General features: G+C 35.5%; 1 protein-coding gene across 1 annotated transcript; it reads right to left on the minus strand.

Moving 5' to 3' along the window:
* Positions 1 to 7653: 7653 nt before the first annotated feature.
* LOC105120867 (uncharacterized) lies at positions 7654 to 10556 on the minus strand. The gene is made up of 4 exons (XM_011019248.1): positions 10223 to 10556; positions 9704 to 9863; positions 8326 to 8671; positions 7654 to 8081 (listed from the first exon to the last, which is right to left on the minus strand). The coding sequence occupies exons 1-4, from the start codon at positions 10272 to 10274 to the stop codon at positions 8037 to 8039; spliced, it is 603 nt and encodes a 200-aa protein (XP_011017550.1). The 5' UTR covers positions 10275 to 10556; the 3' UTR covers positions 7654 to 8036.

Below are 10556 nucleotides of genomic sequence, written 5' to 3' on the forward strand. Positions count from 1 at the left end.
TTGGGAGCTGGAATGTAGGAATTATTTGACCATGTACTTGTGTGTACAATCTTCTTCTCTCCCTGTATCTACTCAAATGCATGGGATCTTTATGAAAGTGAAGTTTGTTTCCGCTATTCTTGTTATTGCTAGAAATTATCTTCAAAAATATATTTGGTCTCTGTAATGTTCATAAAACTCTAATAAATTTTGCACATCATTTTTTTCCAAACTTATTTTTAAATCTATCACTTAAATATTGCATGGCGAAGTAAAATGGTTTTTGCACATGAAGCTGACAGACTTCATGAAGGATGTTTACAATTGATGCTGATTCTAAATTTACTTTCTGTATTCTCTCATCAATAATTACTTGTCTGTCTATTATCAAGTGAGAGACGAGATTGAACATCTATTAGATGACAATGAAGACATGGCAGATTTATATTTGGCAAGGAAATGGATTCAGAATCAGCAATATTATTCCTTGGTCGAAGCTGCGGCTTCAGGTAGCATAACCCCTACTACACCACGTCTCCCTTGAGTTGGCTCTAACTGGAGTGCAAGTACAATGACTGGCAGCGTTTTGGATGATGATGGTGTAGAGGATTTGGAGATGTTGCTTGTGTTAGGGTATTGATTGACAGCTGCTTCCAACATATCAGGAGATAATATCTTTATAGTTGTCCCAGGATCAGGATTGCTAACAATGATACCAGCAAACTCAACATTATTTCAAAGACTCTACAGGACACTATCAGGATTGCCAATAGATGAGGAGAGTATTTCAAAGACTCTGCAAAACACTAGCTAGTTTGAAATTCAAATTTGTAATCTCTAGTTTATTCTACTTCAAATACTCAATTATTGGTTTAGTATATAAATCTATATAAACCCATATATACACGCGAGAATAAGAAAGATGTAATCAAGTGAAGTCATTCCATTTTAAAATACATATTTGCAAAATTCTACTCTACTTCTTTTTGTTTAATTTTTCATGGTATCATAGCAATAGGCAAACACCTCATTCGTTCTAACTGTTTCCGCACAAAAATCTTCCTTATTCTCGTCATTCCTACTATATTCAAATGGTTTCCATGACTTTCTCTAATACCACACATTTTTCCTCTCCATCTACACAACATAGTCAATCAATCTCACAACTCATCAGCAACAAACTTGAAGGAAACAATTATTTGACATGAAGTGTTCCGTTTCAAGTTTTTTTTTTGAAGTCATGATCTGAATGATATGATTGATGGTTCTGAAGAAGCACTATCCAAACTTCTTTTAGATAACTCTCCTAATCCAACTTACACAACTTGGTTCAAAAAAGACAATTGTGTTTTAAGCTGGTTGCTAGCCTCTATTTATAAAAAGCTAGTATTACTGTCTTTAGTCTGAAAACTTTCAAGCAAGTTTGGGATTCTCTTCAAACTCGTTTTTCAGCTACTTCAAGGTCTCGTATTACTCTTCTTAAGAGACAACTTCAAACTATTGTTTAAGGAAATCAATCATGCTCTGTATTCTTTGAAGATGCTAAGTGATTGGCTGATCATCTTGCTGCAGCAAGCCAACCTGTGGATGATCAGGATTTCATCACTTTTTTACTTCGTGGTCTTCGTGCCACCTATATTTCATTCATTACGTTTTACAATTTTGTTTGCAGGGATAAGGAATTATCTCTTGATGATTTTCAATCTGAACTTTTAAGTTTTGAGACACTAGTTGAAGCACCTACTCTGATGCAAAATCAAAATTTTACATTTGCTGCCAAGCACACTAATTATCCCAAAATAAAGCCTGCAGGTACTATTCCATGATCTCAATAATTTGTTGTATCAACATAGCCTCGTGGTCCTCCTAAAAATCATTTAAATCATGATAAGGGAGCCCATTATGAACGACTGAAATGTCAGATATGTAATAAGCATAATCATATTGCTTTGGATTGCTTCCAGCGCTTTAACTTCTTTTTTCGAGGTAGGAGGGCACCTTCTGAGTTAGCAGATATGGCTACTGAAGCACATAACACCTTTAAGCATCAAACTTGGTATGCTGATAGTGGTGCTAATGCTTACATTACTGCCAATGCAGCAAACTTGACAACCCTTTAACCATATGATGATCATGACACTATCAAAGTGGGCAACGGTTCAGGTTTGATCATAAAAATTATTGGATTCTCTACTCTACACACAAACCATAATTCTTTTTAGTTAAATAAAGTATTTTATTATTCTCAAGCTGCAACCAATCTATTATCTATTAACCAACTTTGTCTTAATAATAACTGTTATTTTATTCTAACTGAAATGGATTTTTATGTTAGGAGAACAAAACTGACAAACTACTGCTCCACGGGCTGGTTGAGGATGGACTCTATCTAATAAATGGGAACAAGAATTTCATCAATAAATTTTGTTGTCTAACCTCTAAGTTAGGAACAAAAGCCACCAGTGATCAATGGCATGATCACCTGGGACACTCTACCAATGATATACTAGAATATTTATCTTTTTTCCTGCAAATAAAGAAACTAGCACACAAGTCTAATATTTATTGCCCTTGTCAACTAGGAAAAGCAAAAAGATTATCTTTTTCCTGATTCCAATAGACAATTCATAAAAACTCCTAGCTTTAATTCACAGTGATGTTTGGGTATCTCCTATCACTTCAGTTAGAGGTTGTCGCTATTATGTTTTATTTATCGATGACTTCATTTATTTTTCATGGATGAATCCTATGCATTTCAAAAGTGATGTTCTTTCAATTTTTCTTGATCAATTCAACCATTGCAATCTGATAATGGTAGAGAATATCTATCCAAAGAGTTTCAAATATTTTAAGAAAACAATGGCATCTTTCATAGATTAACATGTCCTTATATATCCCTACAAAATGGTGTAACCGAACGTAAATATAGACATATTCAAGAAATGAGGTTAACTCTTTTAGCCAAAGTAGGTCTTTCTAATTATTATTGGGTAGATGCCTTCTTGACATCAGTATACTTGATAAATCACCTACCCATCAAAGTTCTTAAAAAGCTACCACCATACTTTATCCTTCATAAAACTATACCTAACTATTCTGAACTTCAAACCTTTGGATGTGCCTGTTATCCTTATCTCATACCATATGAAAAACATAAATTGACTTTTCAAAGTAAACAATGTATTTTTATAAGATATTCCAGTCAATAAAAAAGGTAGCGTTGCTTAGAATATAGCACAGGTCAAGTTTTTATTTTGACACATGAAGTTTTCGATGAAACACATTTCGTAGCTTAAACACATATCCTTCCGTTACCAGCCCCATGACTAGTAAATCTATCGGTATGTCTTCTCAACCTCTATCATTTTCTTTACCGACAATTAATCAAGACTTCAATATTCTTCCCATTGCTTCATGTCCAGAATTCCCAACAGTGATACCAGCAAATTCAACATTTCCAACACCTACTACACCAAACCTTTTGTCTCCTGCAACAGTCACTACATCTGTAACCTCTTTTCTCCCAACAGATGATTTCCATACAAAGAATCCTATAATAGAAACCGTACTTATAACTTTTCTTTTCCACCAGATGATTCCCATATAAATAATCCTATACCATATAGAGAAATTCTTACCAGGTCTAAGATAAGTAAACTTAAAGCCAAAAAATTTCCTGGTTTCAAAACATTCTTTGTTACACGACACCTTCTATGTGTCTTCTCCAGTATTATGATTGAATCTGAACCTACCTATTTTACAAAGGCAGTGACTAACCCAGAATGGCAAACAATAATAGGCTATGAATTTGATGCATTGTGGCTAATAGGACATGACCTCTTTGTCCAAGGCTATTAAACAAACATGTTGTTCGTAACAAGTGGGTTTATAAGATTAAAAGAACTCTTGATGGCAATATTGAACGTTACAAGGCAAAGCTTGTTGCTAAGGGGTTTGATTAAATTTCTAGAATTGATTACTATAACACTTTCTCTCCAGTAGTTAAACCTATTACCATACGGTTAGTTTTGCCTTTTGATGTCTCTTTAAAATGGAATATTAAGTAGTTGGATGTTCCAAATGCCTTTTTACATGGCATTTTGGATGAAAAGGTATATATGGAACAACCGAAAGGCTATAAAGATGATAATTTTCCAGAGCATATATGCCACTTGCATAAATCACTCTATGGCCTTAAACAAGCCCCTAGAGCTTGGTTTCAACAACTCTCACAGCAACTGGTTGAATATGGATTTTCAAAATAAAAAGTGGATTATTCCTTATTTACATACACTACTGCCATTTTACCCATATTTGTATTAGTGTATGTTGATGATATTATTGTCACAGGTTCTAACACCCAAGCAATCCACCACTTTATTGATAAACTGAAAACAGAGTTTCAAGTTAAAGATTTGGGTGAATTGAACTACTTCCTTAGAATTCAAGCACTACGAAATCAAGAAGGCTTACACCTATGACAAGCTAAATACATCACTGATTTACTGCACAGCACATAAATGATTGGTGCGAAACCTTTGAACTGTCTGTCTTCTTCAGAACCAAAGTTGTCATATGCTACTGGTAATATATATTACATGATCCCACTGACGATAGAAGAGTTGTAAGTGCTCTTCAATATTACACCATTACAAGACCATATATTGTGTATTAAGTAAATCAGTTTATGCCAATTTATGCATTGTCCTCGTGATGTCCACTGGAAAGCTGTGAAGCATATACTATAATATCTGAAGGGCACTATCGATATTGATCTTTATTATGTTCCAGGAGATATCAAACTAAATGCTTATGGTGATTCCGAATGGGCAGAAGATCCAGATGAAAGACACAACATCATTGGTTATAGAGTATTCTTAGGCACGAATGTCATTTCTTGGAGTAGTAAAAAGCAAAGAGTTGTCTCTAGATCCAGCACTGAGGCTGAATACAGAAGCATGGCTCATACAATTGTTGAATTGTATTGGCTTCGTATGATTTTCCGTGATTTGAAAATCACTTTGCCTATAACACTGAATTTATGATGTGACAAGATATGTGCAATTGCCTTATCTTGTAATCATGTTTTCCAAGCACGAACGAAACACATAGAGATTGATTATAATTTTATCGAGGAGAAGGTGATTAATCGTGATATCCAAGTTAAACACATTTCCACAAAAGATTAGATTACAGATATTTTTGCAAAAGGTTACTTTGTCACTCATTTTACACTTCTGCGAAGCAACCTGTCTGTGTGTATCCTCCCCAACAGTTTGAGGGGGGGTGTTAGATTATTGATAGCTGCTACTAACACATCAGGAGAGAATATCTTCATAGTTACCACAGGATCAGGATTGCCAATAGACGAGGAGAGTATTTCAAAAACTCTGCAGGACACTGTCAGGATTGCCAACAAATGAGGAGAGTATTTCAAAGACTGCAAAACACTAGCTAGCTTGAAATTCAAATTTGTAATCTCTAGTTTATTCTCCTTTAAATACTCAAATATTAGTTTAGTATATAAATTTATGTAAACCTATATATACATGTGAGAATAAGAAAGATGTAATCAAGTGAAGTCATTCCATTTTAAAATACATATCTGCAGAATTCTACTCTGCTTTTTTTTTTCTTCTTAATTTTCAACTTGAGGCTTATTTTATACAGCTAGATGGAACATGTAATAAAATATTATCTGTGAGTATTGCTGCCGTGACTTCAAAATGACAAAAAGTTAACCAAAGAATTGTCTTGATAAATTTTAAAAAATTTACGTGGGTCATTCACTAAGGATCCTCTTGGTCCAAAAGTTGGAATGATGTTCATTTTTTATAGTATTAGAAGAATTATATTATAATTTTTATATTGCTAAATTACATGGAACACCATCTTTATTTGATGGGTTCCATAATTTGAGAAGCTCATGAGACTTTATATTAGTTTGAGATATTTTGGATGAACTTGAACTTTATGGAAGTTTGTGTGGTTCTAGTTGTTGTTTTCTAGTTAGTTCTGAAAGAGCTGCATTTGGTGTCATGCTAAAATCAATTCCCGATACAAATCAGAATCGGGCAAGGAAGCAATTAAAGGGATTAATGACTCCAGTTAAGGTTTTGCTTATACAATCGATCGTAGTTTAATCAGGGGAATTTTCAATAAGGGAATCATGAATACGAGAAAGCGGCATAAAATGCTTTATCATTCAAATGTATCTAATATTTGATTGTTGAACTACTCAATCCATTCATGGTGGTTATTTAGTTTCATACTCTTGAAGTTAACTAGGCTGTTCTTGAATTTTCAAGTTCGTGAGTACATTGATGATAGAGAAGATTATGACAATATTCAGCTTGATAACCAGCAAAATGAACTCATCTAGCTCCAACTACTTGTTAGGATTGTTACTATTAATATACAGCAATCATATAACATCTGCAGCCCCTACTCTAGAAGAGGGTTGCTATTGTCAAAAGACCATAATGGTAGGTGGGTATTATCAAACAAGTTGCACCAACCATTGATAAAATAGTGCAACCCATTTGCTGCCACCATTATTGAAGATGAGCTGGAGCTAAATGCAACCCATCTGCTACCACCATTATTGAAGATGAGCTGGAGCTAGTGGCACCATTGATGCCTATAAATAAAGGCATAAGTTAAATAACAAAGTTGAGAGAGAAATTGAGCAATATGTGAGGAATATAGGAGAGAGTGAGTTGTCAAGAGTAACAAGTAGTGACTGCCATTGCAACACTGTTAAGAAAGAAGAGGAGTGATGGGAGGAGAGTACAGTGAATGATTTCTCTTCCTTCATTGTTGTAAAATCTTGTTCTCTCCCTATATAATAAGAATGACTTCTTCCGTGAATATAAGCAGTTTGTCGAATCATATTAAATATTATATTAATGTGCTTAGCTTCCAATGAACAACTATCAAAACATTACCGGTCGAAGTTCCTAACACTACCGTGGCGTCTTTTGTAATTGAAGTGGACACCTTGATAGCTGGGATGCTTGGCATGAACATTCCTTGTCGGTTGTATCAGATAAATGGGATTTTTGGCTACTTTGTTGGAGGTTCTTCAACCGGATTTTTGTTTCTTTTCCTGTTTGCTCTTGGTTATGCCAGATGGAAGAAGCTACTTGGTTCACAAGTCTAGCTCTTTGCCAGCTGCAGATGTGTGTTTAATGATATGGATTCTCCAAACAATTGGCTTTTCTACGAATCCTAGTGCAGTAGTCTTACAAGTACACAAGTGAGGGAGCATATTAATTCCATGAAATTACCTGTGCTTTTCTTTTTCTCCACACCAAAGTGTTACATTTTTGTTTCTTCACTCTTACTCTTCTTTTTTTCTTGGGACTTGAAAAACATGAACTCTACATTCATGTAATACTGATTTTTTCTTCCCCTTCGATGGCAACTAAACAGAGGGCTGCAAATGTTGGGTGTTCTGTTTCCAACTTTTTTTTGTTGTTTAGGTTTTCACTAATTGCTGAGAGGTTTATGATCCCCTGCATGGCACCGAATGATTCATTTAGCTGCTTCAAAGAAGTTTGGTACGGAAAAGTTTGAGCAGTGCATTGTTAATGTTTATTTTCCCTTTTCTGCGTCCAAGAAGACGAAACTAATTAAGTGAGGAGGTGACGGCATGAGTTTCAATGGCGAAGGTTTGAGCAATTTTGTCTACTAATTATTTTAATGTGTAATCAAACATGAAAAAATGGAAGGTTAGAAAACATCATCAAACAAGTCAAAGATCTTTTGACGACTGCTTCTGCAATATTTAAGAAACTCCGAAGAGCAGCATCGCAAGAACATGGAGAATTGTCATGACAGTTTTTGCAGCATTAGATCAAAAGGTATTCAACGGCAGTTTTTACTTCTCATATCTGGCATTGCACCTCCAGATGACAGGCTTTTTAACTTTAACCAACGGTTCCCTCACGATAGGAAGGTCCTTTCCTAAAACGCTCTTGTTTCCACTGTTTCAGGATGAAAACATCGATTCTATATCTAGTTCTTTAAAAGCTTTCCTAGCAAAATAGAGACGGTCACCAGAAATGGATGGAGATTTTCCAGCATGTGTTTCCCTGTACCTGAAAGAGGTAATGGCAATATAATAATTCCATGTAACTGAAAGCATTTTTAAATGTGGAGCATTCAACTTCTGACTTAGCAGACTAACAAGCAATTAGCATCCAAACATCAAACTCTGAACGTTGTTGGACCAGTGCGACAGCCAAATATTTCAATGCAAGATCTTTGAGTCTAGTATGCTCCCCCTTAAATTATGCCTCCTACATGAAAATTAAGACAGTGCAATTAACATGTAACACTTACAGGAGAAATGGGGTTTCCAAACTCTTGAGAGACCATCTTCTCACAAGTTTGCAGCCCTCCCTCCACTTCTAGATATCTGTAGCTTGTGTCACCTACATCATTGAGAGGAACTGCACGTGGGTCACATTGAGTTCTCATATCTGACATTGCACCTCCAGGTGACATGTTCTTAACTTTAACCAACGGCTCACGCACGATAGGAAGCTCCTTTCCTAAAACGCTCTTGTTTCCACTGTTTGAGGATGAAAACATTGATTCTATATCTAGTTCTTTAAAAGCTTTCCTAGCAAAATAGAGACGGTCACCAGAAATGGATGGAGATTTTCCAGCATGTGTTTCCCTGTACCTGAAAAAGGTAATGGCAATATAATAATTCCCTCCTACAATAACTTTAATATTAACACAGCATAGAACTCATTCAATGCAATCATAGCATTGGTAAGATTACACACAAAAGTTAGATAGCATGAGACTGCCCTCAATAGTAACATTTTTATCTAATTCTCCTGCTCATAACTTAACTTTGATGTAACTGCTGGGCGATCCTAACTGTTTCTTTCGTAAGGTGCAAGGCTATTTAAATCCTTGAGCTCTAACATAAATTCAAATAACTCTATGCAGCCAGAAAAACTATCGAAGAAACATGTGAAACAAATTCAAGTTTCAACTGGACAATACTCTATCAAGAAAACTCTGAGAGGACTACCCTAAACAATTCTCGAGCAAATTCTTGGTGAAAGAAACAGAAAAGGCAAGTGCACAAGAAAGACTGGGAGGAAAAAGAGACGGTCACCAGAAATGGATGGAAATTTTCCAACATGTGTTTCTATATACCTGAAAAAGGTAATGGCAATATAATAATTCGGTCCCACAATAACTTTCATATTAACACAACATAGAACTCATTCAATCAAAGCATTGGTAAGATTCCACACAAAATTGTAGTCTTCAAATTTACTACCAATGATGACAATGTCTGAAAGGTAGTTATAATCTTAAAAGTGGGCACTTCTTGCAAGAACAATCTCCAATTTCCTCATCGACTTCGAATAACTTTCTAGGCGTCCAGATTGAATATAGGAAAATGTATCTAGACTTCAACTTTGCATAGCATCCCAATATTTTTACTGAAAAACAATATCAGTGATGAACCTTGAAGTCGCATCAAAGTAATCAATTTTCATGATAAGTTGACAAGTCAAAGTAATCACAAACCCCCTTTATTTTATTTCGTTGTCTTAAACTAACAATTTTTTCCCTCAACTATAAAAATCCAAATTTAGCAACTTTGCAGATGGAATAAAAAGTTACCAGCTGCAATATGATATAATAAATCAAGCTGGTTAGAGGAAAAAACAAAGGAGGGGGGGGGGATTACTTGTTTACATAAGATTCCACCATAGCTCGCCGGTCATCTTTGGAAACTCTCTTCTGAGCTTTGTGACTTTTTGGCATGTGAGAAGGAACCGACGCGGCATATGACCTTGCACGCCACTGCATATTCGCCCCATGTATGGCATTGGCCACCTCATCAAACACTGTCAAGAAGCGATATGCAGGTTTAGGAGCATGTCTGTTTGATGCAACAGCAGTGAAGAGAGACTCACTTTACAAAGACTCCTACTGCTAGATACTGTACATAAACTTCCACGCGAAATAAGAGAAGGAAAAAACAAATTATTGGTTCAGAACAGCAGCAAAGATTTCCACGATATTTTTTTGTTTTTGCAAAACTTTCAATTTGTTTTCTCCATCAAGTTACCTATCCAATTTACATCCAAAATGGGGCGGCATCATCATCATCAATAACTCTCTTCGGACTGTAGGATAGAACCAACAATAATATACAGATTGAATTAGAAGAAAAAGAAGAAGATCAAATAAAGAAAAAACGTACCCTTAGAAATAGTGGATCGAGCGGATCCTCGTCTGATTATGTGGATCATCATTTATTTGTTTTCTTTTATTTACCCATCCACTGCTATGTACTGCTACTTGTTATTATTATTATTGAAAAACAGAAAGCGAAGCACAGAATTTGCAGTTACAGCTAGAGAGGGAGGGCTTGAGAGAGGAGGAAGGGTCTAGACCTGACTTTGAGAACGGACGGAGGAGGGTTGCGGTCTTTAGGGTTCTAAATTTTCATTTCATTTTCATTTAATGGGCTGTTCTGGTTCCGAGTCTGCCCTTTTCTCCGTTGGGGAATTGTTTTTTCTTTTTGTTTTCGTTGA

Source organism: Populus euphratica, unplaced genomic scaffold (genome assembly GCF_000495115.2).
Source record: "Populus euphratica unplaced genomic scaffold, PopEup_1.0 scaffold31.1, whole genome shotgun sequence".
Classification (NCBI taxonomy): domain Eukaryota; kingdom Viridiplantae; phylum Streptophyta; class Magnoliopsida; order Malpighiales; family Salicaceae; genus Populus; species Populus euphratica.

What these genes read in the sequence shown, in the direction of transcription:
- LOC105120867 (XM_011019248.1), bottom strand. Translation starts at nt 10,274, where the DNA reads ATGATGATCCACATAATCAGACGAGGATCCGCTCGATCCACTATTTCT. An exon ending in TCGATCCACTATTTCTAAGG is followed by an intron (nt 9,864 to 10,222) that starts GTACGTTTTTTC and finishes GCTTCTTGACAG; the next exon opens with TGTTTGATGAGGTGGCCAAT. An exon ending in GTGGAATCTTATGTAAACAA is followed by an intron (nt 8,672 to 9,703) that starts GTAATCCCCCCC and finishes TACCTTTTTCAG; the next exon opens with GTACAGGGAAACACATGCTG.